Source organism: Adiantum capillus-veneris, chromosome 20, assembly GCF_014529385.1.
Source record: "Adiantum capillus-veneris isolate H3 chromosome 20, ASM1452938v2, whole genome shotgun sequence".
Lineage (NCBI taxonomy): Eukaryota > Viridiplantae > Streptophyta > Polypodiopsida > Polypodiales > Pteridaceae > Adiantum > Adiantum capillus-veneris.
In genome coordinates, this window is record NC_140950.1 from 27,593,534 (window position 1) to 27,614,921 (window position 21,388).

The window sequence follows — 21,388 nt, forward strand, 5'->3', positions numbered from 1 at the left end:
TGGTTAGGGGGTTCATACGACCTAGTGTAAGTCCATTTGCTGCTCCTATTTTGTTTGTTCGCAAGAAAGATGGGTCTTCTCACTTTTGTGCAGATTACAGGACACTCAACAAGATGACAATCAAGAACAAGTTCCCTAGGCCTCGCATTGAGTATATCCTCGATAGGCTCTATTAGGCAAACGTTTTCAGCAAGGTTGATCTCAAGAGTGGGTACCATCAAGTAAGGGTATTCAAAGTTGATATCTACAAGACTGCCTTCAGGAGCGAAAGAGCGAGGGCAATGGAAGTATGTTGTTATGCCTTTTGGAGTGGCAGGCACCGTGGGTACTTTCAATCGTTGCATGGTAGATCATGTTGGTGACATGATCGCATATGTGTGTTTATTTTCCTTGATGGTATTCTCATTTTTCTGTATCATGGGGACAACATGAATGGGATGTAGAGAAGGTTGTATATTGTAGCTAAGAAGTCGGAAGTTTTTCTCACTGAGGTCACTTATTGGGCTATATCATCTCTGTAAACGGTGTCAAGCTGGACCCCGCAAAGGTAGAACAAGTTCGTAATTGGGATTTGCCCAAAAACAGCATATGATGTGCATTTATTTTTAGGTCTGTGTCAGGCATATAGTCTGCATATAAAGGATTTTGCATGCATTGCCGCACCAATGACTGATTTTTTAAAAGGGGTTAAAACTCGCAGACTGCACGTTACCTTGCTTGAAGTAGTCGTTGAGGCTCTCGAAGCTCTCAAGGTGGCAGTGGCTGAAGCTCTGTGTCTCATCCTCACCTCTTGGGATGACCCCTTCGAGGTATGGATGGATGCGAGCAACGACACCATAGGAGCTGTGCTGCAATAGCATGGCCGTCCAGCTGCATTTCTCAATAGAAAGTTAAACAGTGCAGAAAGCATCACTTAGTGTATGATAAGGACCTTCTCTCTGTCATTCATTTCTAAAGCATTGGAATCATTTTTTGTATGGTAGAGATTTTATTGTTCATACTAATCATCAAGCTCTCAATTGACTCTAGTCTATGTCTACTGCACATTGGAGTGAGCGCCAGGCCAGGGGCTTCTCCATACGCCTCCAACCATCCTGGCCTACAGAAGGTCCCCAAAATCTGCACCCCATATAACATAGTAGAAGCAACCAAAGTATCAAAGAGCCATAATTTTGTCCTAGGTTCCTGGAACTGAACCTGCGAACACGTCCTCTCCATTCCTCCTAGAGCCGCACCAGCTCTAGTTAGTCTAGTCTCTGTTGCTCTTCTCAAAGAAAATCTCGGCCCAGTAAAGACTACCCCAAGTAAGTGTTTGCATCTGTATACTCCACAATCTCCTGACCATATTTGAAAGTAGGTACTGATCTCCTGACCCATTGCGGCGTGGTGTTAAACACCATAACCTTGGTTTTACCTAGGTTTACACACAATCCACTATCCTCTGCAAAACTGTGTAGTGCATCCAAATGTCGTTGCATACCTTCTGGTGAATCAGATATCAACACGAGGCCGCTTTCATTGTCTATTCAGAGAAGGTTTTGGACCTCTATCTAGGGTCATGAGTTATGAGGATCAGAGATGTCTTGGGCTATATCTACTCGAGTTACACAGGCATAGGGAAACTTTACTGAGGAGAGCTGAAGAGAGACAACCCCAGAGACAGATCACAGGTTTCTTTACACTGGATAATGTACACCCAGAAGAACAGACAGAGGAGCAGCCAACAGTGGAGAGGTTTGCCCGCACTATTGGCATTCTCATAGACCGAGCATTGGAGCTAGGGAGATCTAGACGACCCCGATGGAGAAGAGGAGCTACAGGAGGCTACAACAAAGGATTCGAGCCATACTTTTTCGTCGACCCGAGCGCAGATGAAGATGAATCTCTATGAAGATGGATCTCTACTTCCCTCCCATATTGTCTACACATTGTACTGCTTAGTTCACACATTTCACGCCTTTCACCTTCCACACCTATCAGCTTAGTTTAGGATTCCGCAGTATTTATATTTTGTTATCCTAGTTTAATGTATTTTTTGTCAATCTGACTTTGTATCAGAGACACCGCATTGTAACTTTCTGGTCTCATAGGTCACTTTGGCCTATTGAAGACGTTAATATAACATTTAATCTCATTTCATTTCTCTCTCTCTCTCTCTCTCTCTCTCTCTCTCTCTCTCTCTCTCTCTCTCTCTATACCACATTTCTTTGACTCTTTCTATTAGATCTATCATTCTCTATTATAGGTCTCCATCTCTTGCATTGATCTGCCTATCTACATTGAGAGATCTATCTCTCAATATATTTCATTATTCATTCTGAGAAAGGAACTATCAATAACGCAAAGTGTCATTCACTAACACAAAGTTAACAAAAAGGATTGTGATTGCTTGATTCTTTCTAATCATTCATTTCCGTTGCATTTGACAAGTGTACACCTGATGCATAAAGCACTGCATTTTGAGCCCCTAGAGATAGAGCTCCATCCATAAAATACCAGGTTGCTTAGGCATTGATGGTTGAGACCTCAGTTAGTCATGTGGCAACACATAAGCAAGGGATTTCCAACAAAGTGGCAAGAGTGTCAACACAGATCACTGAGGATGAAGCACTCAGTTTGTAGGTTCTTCATCCAAGCGTCAACATGTTGACTTGGCCCCTACGTTTTGATGTACAAGATAGAATCAGGGACTTCAAGAACGAAATAGGAAATATTTCCAAGGAAATGTAGCAAGCATAAATGGATATGAAGGTTTATTGAATGATTGACACCTTTTTGCAATCGTTATAGGATGCATGACAAGAATTGTATACTAGTGGAAATGTGCCTTTGGAGAGATTTATGAAGTTGCAAGATTTCAAACCTCTCATTTTTATTTCCTTGAAACCCAAAGGATAGTGACAGCTATCTTATTGCCTATTGTTGATTTATTTCACAGGCCGACTTCAGCCTTGAGTAGACGTTAGTGGACACGACACTTCCAATATAGGGGGATAGAGCTACAGAGAGAGTAGATCTAGACACCCTCGTCCCTCTCAGATCTACCCTCGTCCCTCTCACAGATCATGTCAATGATATATATACCATCGCTACATCCAGGTTGTTATTGAGAGGCATAGTGCAGCTCCTACGAGGTTCTTCTCAGAGGAGATCGATGCCATGATACAGTGGTCTGTCACGTGACACATCCAACCCTATGTGTCCGTGGACAAGCTACAGCATGATCAGGGTTCAGTCAGTCCAGCCAGTCTAGATTTAGCAGTGATCTGGCACTTTTTGTGAGTCTATTCGTAGACCGTGCATGCCCAATCACTTAGCATAGATACATATCCTCTGGTTGCACACAGCATGATCATCAGATTCCCATCAGAATCCATTAGAATCAGTTAGGGAAATTTTCCAGTGCATTTAGCCTATTTTCCCTATTTTTGACATTTTTCACTTATTATTTTTAAGTGACTTTCCAACAAAAGTAGGTAGGGCAATTTTGCTAAGAATATATATAAGCAAACCCAAGTTAGCACTTTCTGGCAGAAGAGGCAGCAGGAGCACATGCTCAACAGGCACCTTCTCAGCAAGAACCCATCAGCCAGCGTTTTGCATTTGCAGAGCCACGACGACAAGACCCCAGCAAATCAGCCTAGCGTTTTTGCATCTGCTGAATCCCGGCGACAGAAACACCAGAATTCAGCCCTAGCGTTTTTGGTTGCAGATCAGCCCCTGCGTTTTGCACCATCATCGCGACGGAAACTCTAGAACCATCAGCGTTTTCAGTTTTCAGGAGTTAGACTTCGCAGATCAAGTCCCGAACCTCGCAGATCTCACCTTCCCGCAACAGTTCCTCGCCGCACGGTCAGTTTCCGCAAGGTTTACAGTTTCAGCCCGGAAAACGCAGATTTCAGCATCTGCGTTTTCAGCGCGTCGTCGTCGCATCGTCGTCATCGACATAGAGTCAGAATTCAGCAGATACAAGATTTGCAGATTTCAGCCCATAGCGTTTTTGGATAGCAATAGAAAGATTGCAGATTTCAGCCCTAAAGTCGTCGTCGTCATCACCGTCGTCATCATCGGCATAGTCCTAGATTGCATCAGTCCATGCATCGTCATTGTACCACTTTGTGCAATCAATAAGTAGACCACTCTCGCCGACGAGAGTGGGGCCTTCGGAGGAGGGTTTTACAACATCTCTGGTGTCGTATCTCTCTTCTCTCTCTATCTCTCAGTCTCATACGCTTGCACGCACAGTGTCCATTCACTTTGTTTGTGATCATAGCATTCTCTCATTAAGAACGGAAGGCTCTACCTTCCATAAGAACAAAAAGAACCTTGAGCACAGTTCGGAGCACTCATCTTGAGCAAAGCGCAAACAATCATTCCGCTGCACCTAACATTGGTATTAGAGCTTTGGCAGTGTTCTGTATCACTGAAGGAAAGAACCACAAGAATCACAAGAATTTTTTTGCTTGTTGCGGTCGCACGAACCTAAGTTCGCTTGGGCGTGTCAATTCCTAATCGTGTTTTTGAAGAGTGACGGGAATCCAAGAAAGAAGGGCTTGTCCAGCCTCCCCTTGTGTCTCTTTTCACTCATTGAGAGCGGGACTTGCACTTAGCGGCCGGCCAATCGACGGGAGGTGGGAAAAAGCAACCTTGGTGTGAGCGCAAGGCCGCCAAGGGGTGCGCCCGCAGAAAGGAGTGGAACTCGGGTGAAGAGAAGATCCTTCTCAAACACGATTAGCAAGCGAAAGAAAACCTCAAGAACCTCAAGATCCTCAAGAACCCCAGAACCCAAGTTCCTCGTGAACTTAAGAACCCAAGACCACAAGAACCCACGACTTTAGAATGATCATCACTCGAAGCGGAATGGATACTTCGCTTGGAGGTGATGAGCATGAGAGAGGAGGAGAAGAATTTTCCCCACCATGAGGTTTTTCTGACCCTTTCCCATCCACGACACGGATTGCACTAACTCCTATGGAGGCTTTCGACAAGAGGATGATGGACAAGAAGTTAGAAGACAAAGCAAGAGATGCAGAACGAAAAGCAGAAATAGAGCATGACCACGAAGAAAAGATTGCGGCCATCGAGCGTCAGCACCAAGAAAGAATGGCAGCCATAGCGCGTGAGAGCAAGCAAGCACGCTTGGAAGCCAAAGCAAGACAAGCAGAATATGACCACGAGACCAAAGCAAGAATGCAAGAGATGCTGCGACTCTTTTCTCAAATGCAGGCACAGATTCAACAGGATCGGGAAAAGGAGACTCTCTCAGACTCTTCTTCTCCAAAGCATGACACACAGGATTTGCATGATCGTGTGAAGCATGATGATGATTTGGATGACAAAGATAAGCATGATGATTTGAATGATATTGCTAAGCATGATGTTTTGCATGATCAAGATGTGATTTCTCACAAGCATGATGAGTTGCATGAAGATGATGTGATTGTTCACAAGGATGATGTGTTAGTGGATGCTTTTTCTAGCGAAGCTAACCTCGTTGTAGATTCGATCAATCATGAAGAACCGATCTTGGCTTTCGAGTCGAGGTCCAAAGAACCCCCACAGGACGATTCGATCATTCAGGAAGAACCGATCTTGGCTCTCGAGCCTTGGTCCAAAGAACCCTCACAGGAAGTATTATGTGTTCGCATGATTGATACGCACGCATTGATTGAGTGTTTCATTCGTGACGGTTTCCTGTATTTTAGTCAACATCGTTATGTGATCCCTTTTCCTAGGCATGACATATTGTATGTTGAGCACGTTTCTCTCATGGATGAGCACGAATAAATGCGGATTTTTCATGAAAAGCTGAAAAGTATGTATGTAAGGAAGTCACATTCCATGTCTCTTCCTTGGCATGACACACTTGTAGACAGAGCACATGAAAGTATGAGCACCAAGCATGGGCATTTCCGTTGTGAATTGCCACAGTTGATTGATTTAGATCAAAAGAGAAAGATTTGATCTCATTGTTTGCGTGTGTGTGGTGAATGGTTTGGCACTCCGTCTCTTTGTTCATCTACATTGCATGCACAGTCTTTGAGGAAGACGAGATTTTTTCCACTCAATTTACATGGAATAGGTATGTTCATGGTTTTGTGTTGGAAGTGGTTTCAGGAATTTTCAGCCATGGAGATTCTTGAAAGAAGAAGGAAGCACGACTCTCGACGAAGTTGAAGCATCGAAGGAGCCACAGAATACTTTGTCTTGCTTTCTACGCGGCCCAAAGAAGCAAGCGTTGCAGACCTTTATGAAGTTCAAGTACCGCACGACCCACACATCAGAGTGGACCGGCGAAGAGTCCCTTCCAGGATTCTGGATGCTATTGGCGATCTCCCTCGACGCCATACAGTTCGGTACCAGTACCTCACTTTGAAAAGGAGGGGATGTCACGTGCCACATCCAACCCTATGTGTCCGTGGACAAGCTACAGCATGATGAGGGTTCAATCAGTCTAGATTTAGCAGTGATCTGGCACTTCTTGTGAGTCTATTCCTAGACCGTGCATGCCCAGTCACTTAGCATAGATGCATATCCTCTGGTTGCACACAACATGATCATCAGTATTCCCATCAGAATCCATTAGAATCAGTTAGGGGAATTTTCCAGTGCATTTAGCCTATTTTCCCTATTTTTGACATTTTTTACTTATTATTTTTAAGTGACTTTCCAACAAAAGTAGGTAGGGCAATTTTGCTAAGAAAATATATAAGCAAACCCAAGTTAGCACTTTCTGGCAGAAGAGGCAGCAGGAGCACATGCTCAACAGGCACCTTCTCAGCAAGAACCCATCAGCCAGCGTTTTGCATTTGCAGAGCCACGGCGACAAGACCCAGCAGATCAGCCTAGCGTTTTTGCATCTGCTGAATCCCGGCGACAGAAACACCAAAATTCAGCCCTAGCGTTTTTGGTTGCAGATCAGCCCCGGCGTTTTGCACCATCATCACGACGGAAACTCCAGAACCATCAGCGTTTTCAGTTTTCAGCAGTTAGACTTCGCAGATCAAGTCCCGAACCTCGCAGATCTCACCTTCCCGTAGCAATTCCTCGTCGCACGGTCAGTTTCTGCAAGGTTTACAGTTTCAGCCCGGAAAACGCAGATTTCAGCATCTGCGTTTTCAGCGCATCGTCGTCGCATCGTCGTCATCGACATCGTCATCGACATAGAGTCAGAATTCAGCAGATACAAGATTTGCAGATTTCAGCCCATAGTGTTTTTGGGCAGCAGTAGAAAGATTGCAGATTTTAGCCCTAAAGTCGTCGTCGTCATCACCGTCATCATCATCGGCATAGTCCCAGATTGCATCAGTCCATGCATCGTCATTGTACCACTTTGTGCAATCAATAAGTAGACCACTCTCGCCGACGAGAGTGGGGCCTTCGGAGGAGGGTTTTACAACGTCTCTGGTGTCGTAGCTCTCTTCTCTCTCTATCTCTCAGTCTCATACACTTGCACGCACAGTGTCCATTCACTTTGTTTGTGATCATAGCATTCTCTCATTAAGAACGGAAGGCTCTACCTTCCATAAGAACAAAAGGAAGCTTGAGCACAGTTCGGAGCACTCATCTTGAGCAAAGCGCAAACAATCATTCCGCTGCACCTAACATGGTCCTTCAAAGAGTTTATGTGAGGGCATTGCATTGACAACCTATGCAAGAGATCAGGCTTTGGGAGATGTATTACACATTGTATCTTATGACTATGATGTAATTTATTGGTCTCATGGTTCTTTTAGGCCAGCGTCACTTAGATGCTTTGTACACATTAGCCCACGAGAGTGGATTGTCTATTAACCTGGGGAAAACCAAGGTTCCGGTGTTTAACACCACACCACAGTGGGTCAGGAGATCATCACCCACTTTTACATACGGCGTGGAGACGGTGGAATATACAGATGCATACGCCTATCTTGGGGTAGTCTTCAGTGGACCGGTGTTTTCATTGAGGAGAGCAGCGAAAACTAGATTGATGAGAGCTTATCCAGCCCTGGGAGGACTAGCGAAGATGTGTTCGCAGGTTTAGTTTCAGGAACCTCGAACAAAACTGTGGCTTTTTGACACTCTAGTGGCTTCAGCTATGCTCTATGGGGTTCAAATTTGAGGACCCTCAGTGGACCACCATGGCAGATCTGGTAGCACGGATGGATGGAGATGTATGTAGAGGCCTCTAGTCTCTATGATATCTCGGATGATTCGGGCTAGGGCCTCAGTGCCACATGAGATAATATGAGCCGAGCTAGCTACCCCCCCTCTCGTGGTCGAGGCCCTTACTAGATCAATATCCTTCATGCATAATTTATGGGACCTTTCCAGAGATAGATATGCTCGGCTAGCTCTTGAGCCATCTCGACAGCTAGCGCTACAGGGGTACACAACATGCTGGTATGGACAGATGACATTATGGTTTCAATCACATTGCTTTAGCATGGATAGATTGCCTCCATTTCAGTACTCCTTGGATGCACCCTCCCTATCTCTCACACGAATAGAGATCACTAGACTCATACGCAAGATTTGATTTAGCTAGATACTAGGAGCACATGGATACAACCGACACAGGAATTGGGTGTCACAAACTGCTGACGTGGAATGCCAACTAATGGACAAATGTTGAGGGGACACCTAATAAGTTGTCCCAAACTTATGGGTAAGTGCCGAGAGGCCCAAAGGGATACTAGCCATTAAAAAAAAGTGTGAGTGAATTGCTGACATGGCTCGCTGTACAGACGTCTGTGAATCACGTTGTTGACGTGGCATTCGTACGGGATTGCGCGAATTGCGCTGGTTGCTTTAGGCACTGGCTTTTGGCACCAGATGCTTTTGGAAGTCAATCTTTTCATATAAACTGCTTTTCCTAGGCCAAGGGCCTTTAAATAAGACCCTAGTCTCTTCTCTGGCTCATTTAGAGCTGACGAGCCGAAGAGTAGAAGGGAGCCAGGGCAAATTGTACTTGCTCAATTGTTAATACAAAAAGAAATACCGAAAGGGGCGCCAGTCTTTGGGGCCAATCCCTCTTTGCATGGAACTATGTTGGGCCATGTCGACTCAACTAAACTGTGATTGAATTTTTGAAGTGTTTTAAATCTCTCTCTCTCTCTCGTGTCACAACAGATTCTAGACTTGGGGTGTCCAAGTTTGTTACAATGGTATCAGAGCTCAGTCGATTTCTCTTCTACTGGGAAATTCGATCCCTTTTCTCGCGACACCCATGGATTCAGGCAAGAATCAGACGACGACTACTCTTGCCACCTCAGAAACGGGAGGTGGTACGGAAAATTCATGTGGATTAGCAGAGAACCGAGTACGGGCCACCTCGGCCTACATAGTATCAGCTCATGGAGATGCAACGTCAACAGCAGGTCGATGAGTGTGCCAAGCAGATGCTTCAGTTTGCCAAGGATCCACAGTATGCCAAATTTTTGACCCAGCACCCGATGGATGAAGTGCACACTCATTAGCAGAAGGCCATTGAGTCACCAATAAAACCGGCAATCAAGAAACCTCCTACTCCAAGGATGAAGAACTCCACGATGTTGTGGAAAACCTAATTAATCAACTTTTGGACGCAAAGAATCCATCGAAGAAGCAATTGAAGAAGCGCAATAAGGAGACTGACTACGCCGGTTACTTGGGCCGTCAATCTTCTTTTGCAACTGCATGAAAACAGAAGAAGCATGTACCTTTCGAAGGACTACCCAGTTCTTCTTCTTCATCTTCTGACAGTTCTTCTAGCTCTTCCTCTTCCGACTCCAGTAATGAAGCCTGTCAAGAATACCATCGATCCTTGAAATCGAGAATCTGTTCTTGATGGTGAATTTATTGAGAGCTCTATAATCAATGCACATTCTCCAAGATCCGTCTTTCTTTAGTACTAATAAAACCAGAGAACAGTAAGGTGATGTACTAGGTTGGATGAGACCCTTTTCTAAAAGTTATTTCACTTGGTTCATGATTTCTTCATTCTGGGCTCGGCTAACTCGATAAGGTGGTCGGTTCGGTGGTGTGCTTCTAGGAATCACGTCAATGGTGTGGTCCTCAGGACGAGTTGGAGATAACTCACCTGGTAGGCCTTCTAAGAAACAGTCAACATGTGTGTGCAAAAATTCTTGTCGTTCTTTATCCAATTCAGACATGTTGGTTCATTGTTCATCATTCAATTCTTTCAAGTATATTGAGTAAACAAAAAGACTGGATTTCATTAATTTCGAAATGGTCGAAGCTGATACAACAGGGATGGACGCGCCCTTCAATTTTACGTCAAGTACAATTTTCTTGGCCTTCTCATCCGTCAAAGTCTCTTTCTTGGCCCGATAGTCGACCACGGCGTTGTTCTTGTGGTACCTAGGGATTCCTAGGAGGACGTCACATCCTTCCAACGGCATGATGTAAAAGTTGTGCCCTAAATACCCCTGACAATGCAAACGAAGTTTGCCAATGACAAGTGTAATAGCAGCATCCCGTCGGGCGCCGCTTGAACTACCTCCGCTGGTGGCCCCATCCTATCGAGCGTAATTTCAAGTTGAGCCACCAATTTAGGTGAAATGAAGTTGGCCTTGGCTCCTCCATCAAAGAAAATGAGGGATTCCTGATCTTTTACTTTGCCCCATGTGCGGCAAAGTTCTGTACTTTCGTCCATCTGACTCGGGTCCGCGGTCCCGTGCAATCCGGTACCAGTCCTGCTTTCATCTTGCCTTTTCTGCCACGTTCTTTTGCTGCTCTGGAACTCTCTGGCCTTTCTTCTGGTTGTCCTCGTTGTGCCTTCTTGGGGCACTTTGCGGAGATGTGTCCTTGTTCCCCGCAGCCAAAACACTTCCCCTCTTTGAGAAGTCAGCTCTTTGTTCCTCAGCCAATCAAGGTCGTGTATCCTTCTTTTTCTGGTACTTCTTTCTATTGTCATTTGTTGAGTTCTGTCCGGTCCTTTGTGTCAAAACTTCATCAGTGGAGTAGGTCAAGTTACCCGAATGTATCAAGAATCCCCGCGTAGCATGTCCCATCAGATGTGTATGGACTCGGACTTCTGCTCAAGGCAGTAATCTCGGATCTCTTTGAGGAGTTCGGCAGCAAAACCGCTCAAACTTCTCTTTGAAAGTGACCTTCTTAAACGAAGAGGTTGGTAGAAAAGAATCCCAAAATCTTTCACAATATGCATCCAAAGTGTCACCCTTCGTCATCCGAAGATAGTTCCAAGCGGTTCTCACATCTCGTTCGTACTCCTGAGTCAACCAAGAAGAAATAAAGAGCCATTTGAACTTTAACACACTTGGTCGGGCTTCTCTCTTCAAAAGAAGAGTGGACCACCATGTTCGTGCATTTCTCTTCAAGAACGATGCTACCCTCCTGATCTTGGAGTGCTCTAAGTAGTGTCCTCTAGAGAATGCTATATCAAAATGCTGAATAAAAGCCAAAGCCTTGGGAGCATCTCGGAATCCAGAAAAGGATTCAAATTTCACTAACTATCCACCTCTTTAAATTCCTTAATTTTTTTGCTCTTGTCTTCGAGAAAATCATACTGGTTGGCTCTGTAAAAGTGTTTCTTCTTTGCATAAAACATGTGATCATTGGAGTCCGAGCTATCAGAGGATGATTTATTAATAGAACTGTCAGAAACGGGTCGGAATCTGATCTTCTTTGCCTTTTTCTTGTTCTTGCCAAAACTTTGATTTTTGCTTCGCTTCTTGCCCTTTATGTCCTCTTGGATCCTCTTCTTTCAGCAGGATTGATTTGAAAAGCGGATATCATCAGATCGGAATCGCTTCGGGAGATGTCTACAAGACAGCCTTTTAGACAAGTTTTGGTTTATACGAATTTTTGGTGATGCCCTTTGGACTTACAAATGCTCCAGCAACTTTCAATCGAACGATGCATAGGATTTTCCGAGAGTATCGATCTTTTGTGGGTACTTTCTTGGATGACATTATAGTTTTCTCCAAGAATGAAGCAGAGCACCGACACCATCTGTGCTACAGGTCTTTCAGGCATTGCGCAATCATAGATTGGTTATTAATGTCAAAAAGAGCGAGTTTTTCTTGCCAGAGATACATTTCTTGGGACACATCTTCTCAGCAGCAGGAATACAAATGGACCCGGCCAAAATTGAGACTATCCGCGATTGGCCTGACTTGAAGAATGTTCATGAAGTTCGAAGCTTTTTCGGATTGTGCTCTTATTATCATCGGTTTATTCGGAAGTTTGCAAAGATAGCTTCACCTTTGCACTTATTGACTTAGAAAGGAGTCCCTTTCTTGTGGGGACCGACAGAGATGACTGCTTTTCAGACACTTAAAGAAAAATTGACTATTGGACGAGTGTGGCTTTGCCAGATTTGCAAAAGCTATTCGAAGTTTATTGTGATGCTTGTGGTCGTAGTCTGGGAGCGATCTTGATGCAAGAAGGTTATGTGATTGCTTATGAAAGCAGAATGTTTTCAAGGCCATAATTAGTAGCACAGATCTATGAGAAAGAGTGTCACAAGACGGGCACCATGTGCCAATAGAAAAGAATAGACTGAACAGACTTTTAACACTTCAATAACAACTGAACTGAAAGAGAGAAACGACACACGACACGGAGTGGCAGAATTCCACCCCAGAGAGTATTGGCCCCAAACCTTGGCGCCCCTTTCGGTATTTCTTTATATTGCATCAACACAGTACAAGCCGGTACTCCAGACTCTGCACCTTCTCTAGGAAGCATGCCAGAGAGTAAGCCCTAACCTCATATTTAAAGACCCTTGGCCTAAAAAGCAATTACAGTGAAAAGCCTTCAAACTCAAAAGCTTTTGGTCCAAAAGCAAAGCCAAAAAGCTGCCAGCAAAAATCACGAAAATCCGTACAGCCTGCCACATCATCATGCCAACGCAATTTTCGAAAATCTGCTCATCAGTTTTTGCGTGTGTGCGGTCTTGCTTTATTTTAATCCTTTATGTCACTTGGGGCCCCATCGAACGGGGTCCCCATAAGTTGGTAGGACTTCTTCTGTTACTTGTTCTTCTTAGGGTTTAGGCCCCTCAACTGACATCTGCAAGTTGACTCCATTCTTCAGGGCTTTGACACGTCAGCAGTTTGTTACAAAGAGCTATTGGCAGTGATCCACGCTCTTACACTGTGGCGACACTATCTACTTGGAGCCGATTGCACAATTTTTACAGATCATTAGAGTTTACGCTACTTCTTGTCACAGAAGCAGCTTTCGGAAAAGCAGATGTAATGGGCTAATATCTTGTCATAATTTCACTTCCAGATTGTCTATGTTCAGGGACAGAAAAATGTAGTGGCAGATGCATTGTCTCAGAAGCCCCTAGTCTTGGCTATTTCCGCGATTCATCACAAAAGCTTTGAGAATATGGTTGACCAATACGCTATAGATCCTAACTTTGCGGACATTTTTACTCGGATACAGAATGGGGAGACAGTTCCGGGGTATTCCATACGGGATGGCTACTTGATGAAGAAAACGATGTTATGTGTTACACAACCTTTGAGAGAAAAGGTCTTGACCGAGTGCCATTGTCCACCTTTTACGGGTCACCGCGGCATCGATACCACCTTGAAGGGTGTCAAGTGTTACTTCTATTCGTTGAGACTCAAAAAGAATGTGGACGACTTTGTTCGCAGTTGTTTAGTATGCCAAAAGGTCAAGTTTGACAGGCATAAGGCACAGGGATTACTATAGCCTTTACCCATTCCCACCCGCCCCTAGGAAAGAATTGCTATGGATTTCATCTTTGATCTCTTGAAGACTCAAAGTGGGCACGATTGCATTTGGACTGCCATTGATAGATTTAGCAAGCAAGCTCACTTCATTTCAGTAAAGAAAACAATCAAGCCGGATCATTTTAGCGAGACTGTTTATTGCTCAAATATTTCGGTTACGTGGTATGCATGAGACCATAGTCTCCGACAGAGACCCCCGATTCACGAGTTTATTTTGGAAGGCTATTTGGGAGAACATTGGCACACGGTTGCAGTTCTCATCATCATTCCACCCGCAAACAGATGGGCAATCTGAGATAGCCAATTTAGTGGTTTTGGATTTATTGAAGTCTTACATTTCTGATCAGAAGACTCAATGGGAAAAATACTTCCCTTTGGTGGAATTATCCTACAATAACACGGTTCACTCTTCGACAGGGAAGGTGCCATTTGAGGTAATCGAAGGAGCTAAGAAGGTCCCTCCCTTTCTAAGCACTAAAGACAAGATTTTTGAAGCCGATTAGTATACAAGGGAATTGAACACTGCTTTTGCCAAGATTCGAGAGGCTCTAGAGAAGTCTTAAGCACGGCACAAGAAGGCAGCGGATCGATATCAACGCGACTTGAAGTTAAAGGGAGATGATTGGGTGCTTTTACGTTTTGAGAAGGCACGCCTAAGGAAACGAAAGGGAAAGGAGTGGCTTTTTCCATAGCTTAGCATGATATTATGGCCTTGGCAGATTAAAGAAAAGATAAATGATGTATCCTTCAGACTCAAGTGGCCAGATACTTCGAAGATTCACAATGCTTTTCATGTGAGTCTATTGAAACCCTTTAAGGGTGAGGTAGTTGATGGGGAGCCTGATGAGCAACCCGAAGTGGAAGAGAGTGAGGAGATACTCGTTCCAGAACAGATTTTGGCACATAAGGAAAGAAGAGTGAAAGGTAAAATGATTCGGCGGTTTTTAGTGAAATTTAAGAATTGTCCAGCATTGGATGCAAAGTGGATGGAGGAGGACCTAGCAAATACTTCTCAAATTTTGGAACTTTACCTTGAGGCTTTCGATTTAGCTGCATCTACTCCGAAGGGTCCCATGGATCAACAGGGTTGAATCTGGTGTAGACGGGATTGCACAAGAGAGGAGTCACTCTCTCCTTTGTCACAGATTACCTGGAAGGAATAGAGTCATTGATTTTCCTTTGGATTTCAGGGATACTGCTGTGTTGACAGTATTCTGTTGTATGACTTTATGAATGATGAAAATGGGAATTCCCGAAATTGAACCTGAATGATGTGTGCTCTCTCATGTGATTTGGTTGAGTGCAAGAACTGAAAGACGAAGTGACTGCAGCATTTCGGTCTTGGAAATCTCTATAGTGATCGCAATATGGATTAGTTGATCCGACATCAGAGAGATCTGGGATGGATCTAGATGCGATTACTAAATACGTTGCTGGCAGTCATGGTCTGAGATTTGGAATGAATCTTTATGTGATTGATTTTGATTTGTCATGTGATGTGATGTGACTGTCGTCTTTGTACAAGTGCTAGATGTGTCTTGTCTAGTGCGTCGGTACTTAAGAGTCAATGTCTACTAAATTGGTTTATGGCCTATGTCTGTTTTGCAAGGGTAATCGAGGACGATTACCATTCTTTCAAGAGGGGGTATGTCACAAACGGTTGACATGGCATGCCAACTAATGGACAAATGCCAAGGGGACACCTAATAAGTTGTCCCAAACTTATGGATAAGTGCTGACGTGGCTGGCTGTACGAACGTTTGCGAATCATGCTACTGACTTGGCATCCGTACAAAATTCCGCGAATTGTGCTGGCTGCTTGGGGCGTTGGCTTTTGGCACCAAATGCTTTTGGAAGTCAAGCTTTTCATGTATACTCCTTTTCCAAGGCCAAGGGCCTTTAAATAAGACCCTAGGCTCCCCTCTGGCTCATTCAGAGCTGACAAGCCAGAGAGCAGAAGGGAGCCAGGGCAAATTGTACTTGCTCAATTGTTAATACAAAAAGAAATACCGAAAGGGGCGCCAGTCTTTGGGGCCAATCTCTCTTGGCCCGTAACTACGCTGGGCCGTGTCGACTCAACTAAATTTCTAGCATGCTTCATTGTAGACTTCAAAGTCCACTTATACCAGAGGTATATTAGTTGACAAAGCCATTGGGCTCGGGAGATCTAGACGCCCATGTCTACGAGGACAACCACGACATCGACGGAGGCTCCATCAGAGGATCAGAACTATTCTAGCATGACATGGGAGATGCCCAGTACAACTATTTACAGAGGTGGACATTGACGAAGCTCTTCAGCGACTAATGCAATACTTTCTCGGACAACGCCTGATGCCAGGCATCCTCGGGCATTGATGATGATGATGATGATTTTAGTCTTTCACTTCACTTTACTTCACTTTATTTTTATTTTTGTACCTAGACATTGGATTAGATCCACCAAGATTGTATCAGTTTGGTCTCATAGGTCATTTTGCCTTTTGAAGACGTTTAATATAACATTTCATCTCTCTCTCTCTCTCTCTCTCTCTCTCTCTCTCTCTCTCTCTCTCTCTCTCTCTCTCTCTCTCTCTCTCTCTCTCTCTCTCGAAGACGAGAACCCAGGTACAGAAAGAGCTTACACTTGGGATCATCACATATAAGCAATCTCGGATTGCTCTTCTGCGTATAGTACGTCGCAAGAAAAGGGCATTTTTAGCCAAATTGGAGAAGGATTTATATCAGCTCTTCTTGAGTCAGGACTCACATGAGGCCTGGCGCTTATTTCACGAACACTCACCGCCTCCGACGATTACTTCTCCTAAGATTTGGGGTCAATATGTAACATCATTATATATGGTATCTGGACAGCCTCCACTACCAGATCCACTAGAGCCATGCCCAGCTACTAGTACTTTCTTTACTGCGGAAATGGTGGAAAAAGCCATTGATAAGATGAAGACAAGAAGAGCATATGATCATGAGGGTCTAGTAGCAGAACATTTGATCCATGCAAGGGATCTACTTTCAGAAGACCTTGCTTGTCTGTTTAATCGGGTCATGTGTGAAGGATTACCTGAATCTTGGAAATTATCTACTATCGTACCTATTTTCAAGTCAGGGGATCCTATGATACCCGGGAACTACCGTACCATTATGGTGGGTCACACATTGACCCGACTGTACGCATCCATTCTGGAACAAAAACTGAGTAGATGGGCAGAGAATGAGGGCATAAGGGCAACAGGACAAGCTGGATTCAGGAGGGGTTATTCCACTCTAGATCATATTCTTACGCTCAAAGCCATTATTGAGGAAGGAAGAGCAAGCAGGAGAAGGATGTATTGTTGCTTTGTGGATTTTCGAAAAGCTTTTGATACAGTACCAAGGGCCAGATTGATGCGCAGGATGCAAGAGTTAGGGGTCCCCAAAGAGATTATCTGGGGGATCATGGCCTTATATGGGTCAGTAACTGGTTATGTACGTACTCCAGAAGGGGATTTCGACATTGTTCATTCCACCGTTGGAGTAAAGCAGGGATGCCCATTGTCCCCTACTTTATTTGGTATGTATATAGATGAGGCATCAGATTACATTGATAGAGGGTGACAGAGGTGCTCAACTTGCAGGGTCATGGATCCCTTTGTTGTTGTATGCAGATGATATTGTATTGATAGCAGAATCACCAGATGGAATGCAGGGGCAGTTAGATGCATTACATAAATTCGCGGAGGACAGCGGATTGTCGGTGAATTTGGGTAAAACCAAAGTTATGGTGTTTAACACCACACCGCAGTGGGTTAGGAGATCGGCACCTACATTTGCATATGGCCAGGATACAGTAGAGTACACAGATGCATACACATACCTTGGTGTGGTATTTGCAGGACCGAAGTTTACTCTTAAGAAAGCAGCAGAGGCTAGATTGTCCAGAGCCTCTGCGCTCTTGGGAGGGTTGGAGAGGATGTGTTCACAAGTGCAATTTCAAGAACCACGAACAAAACTTTGGCTCTTTGATACTGTGGTGGCTTCGGCTATGCTTTATGGGGTCCAGATTTGGGGACCATCTGTGGATCAGGATAATTGGAAGCCAATGGAGAGACCTTTGGTATCTATGATTTCCCGAATGATTAGAGCCAAGGCCTTCGTACCACACGCGATTATCCGAGCGGAACTAGCTGCCCCTCCGATAGAAATTGAAGCTCTTACCAGATCAGTGTCCTTTATACATGGTTTATGGGATACAAATAATTGCCGCTATACTAGATTGGCCCTCGAATCCTCTCGACAGTTAGCAATGAAAGGGGATACATCATGTTGGTATGCGCAACTGTCTTCGTGGTTTCAGAGACACGGGTTCAGTATGGAAAGATTACCCCCCTACCAATACTCTCTTGAGGCTCCATCACTGGCAATTACACGAACGGAGATTAATAAAATCATCCGTCAGGATCTTATACAGTTGGATACTAAGAGGACATGGGTAGACCCTACACAAGAATTGGGCACGAAGATGGCCGACTACAAAGAAAACTTCCTACAGCTATCTAAAGATGGATTTGTGACTCGCCCGAGCTACATGGATACCCACCTGTCTCATGGTTTGAGATGTGCTATTGGTCAGATTCGTACATCCTCACACCAGCTGGAAATTGAATTTGGCAGATTTAGGGGAATCCCACCTGAGAGCAGAATTTGCAAGTTATGCGGAATGGAGCCAGAGACAGAATTACACTACATATGCCATTGCACCGTATACTATGAGATACATGGGCGTTTCCATTGCCTATTTAAAGAAGGCTTTGGACCTCTAGATAGAGTCATGCAATACCAAGATCAAAGATGCTTAGGCTTGTACCTACTGGAAATACATCGGTACAGGGATAATCTAATGAGAAGACAAAGAGCACTACAGCCTCAGAGGCAGATCACAGATGGATCAAGAGAAGCAGGAGGGGAAGGAGAAGCAAGAGACCAGCAGCCAGCACAAAGGAGTACCCACATCCATACCAAAGGCACCCTCATTGACAGGGCGATTGAGCTTAGGAAATCGAGACGACCACGACCGAGATGCAGAAGCACACTTCACCGGAGGAGACTACAACAAAGGATTAGAAGCATTCTAGCCAGACACCCAGAATGCTCCTAAGAAGTTTATTTAATACTTTGTATTTAGTTTTTCACATTTATTTTCACACTTTCACACTTTTCACACTTAGTACTTCAGTACTAAGGTACCCAGACTTTGTAACAGATTCACCAGTTTTGTATCAGTTTGGTCTCATAAGTCATTCTGGCCTTTTTGAAGACGTTAATATAACATTTCATTTCTCTCTCTCTCTCTCTCTCTCTCTCTCTCTCTCTCTCTCTCTCTCTCTCTCAACGACATCTCGTTGGGACACTGTCAATGTTGATTGAGTGATTTAACACGAGTGTTTGTGGGTCTTGGTAACAGGGAGCATTAACTCTTGCCGGCTGCAACGTCTGCATGGAGCCTGGATCAAAACAATCTCGTATCATAATTTGTGCATCTTGTGAATCTAAATTGCCAGCTAGTGGGCAACCTATGAATGTTGTCTGGACTTGGGATCCGGGCTCTTGCAGTGAGTTGTGTGCTCCTGGACTTCACCGAATGGAAACCTCAGTGGCCACTACTTGCATAATGGACAACAAATTGGGAAATGATTCAACCGCAAGGTTTATGAAGGTGGAGAGTCCACTTCAATTTTTGACTGAGGCGAGGGAGGTCGGTATGCTTTCAGAGAGGTCCTTTGTGGCATTATCCGAGCTTATGGATAAACTCTCGCTTAAATCAAGCCACAACCTTGAGGAAGGGGATTTGCAGAAGAGGCATGTTGGGATGGGGGGCAGAAGATCAGTTGACTTGGAGGTTCCTTGTGGACATGCCTGCTATTTCATGAACCGCTTTTGGATCGCTTGGGGTACCAGGACAAAACATCAAGTAACTCCATGTAACCAACAGCTTGCTCAAGGGTGTGAACTTGTCTCAAAAGAAAGCTCGTGTATGCAGCCAGAGAGGCCCTTGTGGATTAGGTACATGGAAGAAAAAGACTGGATTTTTCTATCACAATGTATAGAGCAGAAGAAAAACGTACGTGATTTGTCGAGTGGAGGCAATTATAAAGAGTCAAGTTTTTGGGCAGCTTCAAGAAGAGATCTTACTCAACAGAATGCAGAGAGCTATAAAATGAATGAAACTCAGCATAGAGTACATGCTCTTCCTTGCTGCTTCAGCTGCTGGGGAAAGCGAGTGCAGGATGCAGTTGCGAAGCTGAAGAGAATGCCTGTTCCTGTAAGGCGTGGACTACCAGTTTTTGTCACATCTCAAGGAGCGCTCATTAGCATCCCAGTACATTCCCTCTCCTCACCTTGTTTTGAAGTAGATAATAAAGTTATAAATTCAAATTGGTATTAGTAGTAACAAGCATAATCTTTTAAAGCAGCATCCCACTGAAATTCAACAGCTAGTTTAAAATGGCAATCTTGTATTAATTACTATTTTCTTTTTATGTGTTTGTACAGAGTCTGGGTTTCAGCCTTTGTCCCAATATTTGGGTCTTCTCGAGATTTTGTCCGAAAGTGCCACTCGGAGGCGGCACTGCATCATGGTTATAGAAGGGTAGAGACTGCTTGAGTTTATGATGATGCTGGAGGCTTGCCAGGAACCGAATGCCGCAGGCTCAAACGAGTATTGTCTCCTTCATTTCTAGGAGTATGACACGCTGATGAGAACATGAGCCATACACCGGTTGAGTTCAATTTGCCATCTTGACATGCTTCATGCTGCCAACTGCCAACTGCCAACTGCCAAAGTTTTGAGGGCTTGCCATTTGTGTTTATTGGTAAGGAGCAGAAATTGTATGCTTTCTGAGTTAATAGTCATTGGGCGCCTTTAAAGGCCAGGAGACATTTAGCCTTTTGGGTAAGATGGCGATTGTTTAGATGTGGGTGCATCAAAGCGACTGGTTCTCAACGTTATCAACGTTATCAACGTCCAAGGCTATCTTGGAAGGAAGATAACTTGCATCTTCACACCAAGCAAGAGAAGGTATTATGCCTTTTTGTTGTGAGTCCTTCCTTTTGCTAAGGTCTTCAAGGGTTGGCACTGGTTGTCCCACCCCCTCCCATAGGATGGAGTTTCAAAGCACCAAGAAATACGTCAACATGGAGGTAAGAGCCTTCCTCAAACACAACTTCTTCATGCTGATATACTCTCCCATGCATATGGGTATGCTGTTGAGCCCTGTAGTGAATAGAGCTCCATCCAGCCCTCATGTGCCCCCTCCACACCGTTTTTATGCCTTGTATATGGCACATACATCCACCCATAGTCACTGACATAGGATACATCACAATGGAGACTTCTTTGCTGCCGTATCTTATGGCATTTGGATGACATTGACACCTTGTACACGGTTTTTACCTCATGGTCTCTCTCTCTCTCTCTCTCTCTCTCTCTCTCTCTCTCTCTCAAATAACAGGTCTTGAGTTCAATCCTCCTCGTCGGATAGATCTTTAAGGTCTCTTGGGATAGTTTCCTACGATGTTAAAATACTCTTCTTCTTCTTCTTCTCTCTCTCTCTCTCTCTCATTCATGTGGATTGTAGTTATGAGATAAAAACAACTTGAAATTAGGAGATTTTTGAGGTGGAAAAGGCTTATTTAGAGTATCG

The 21,388-nt window shown here is 44.3% G+C and overlaps 1 protein-coding gene across 3 annotated transcripts in view; it reads left to right on the forward strand.

The window, feature by feature from the left end:
- The window catches only part of LOC147432272 (uncharacterized), a 98,943-nt gene extending 77,774 nt beyond the window's left edge, over window positions 1–21,169 (forward strand). For all 3 annotated transcript variants that reach the window (XM_086492232.1, XM_086492231.1, XM_086492233.1), the window contains 2 exons: window positions 19,150–20,064; window positions 20,238–21,169. In XM_086492232.1, the coding sequence (XP_086348358.1) occupies window positions 19,150–20,064; window positions 20,238–20,330 (1,008 nt within the window). In that variant the 3' untranslated portion in view covers window positions 20,331–21,169. The remainder of the gene's footprint in view (window positions 1–19,149; window positions 20,065–20,237) is intronic.
- The last annotated feature ends 219 nt before the right edge of the window (window positions 21,170–21,388 follow it).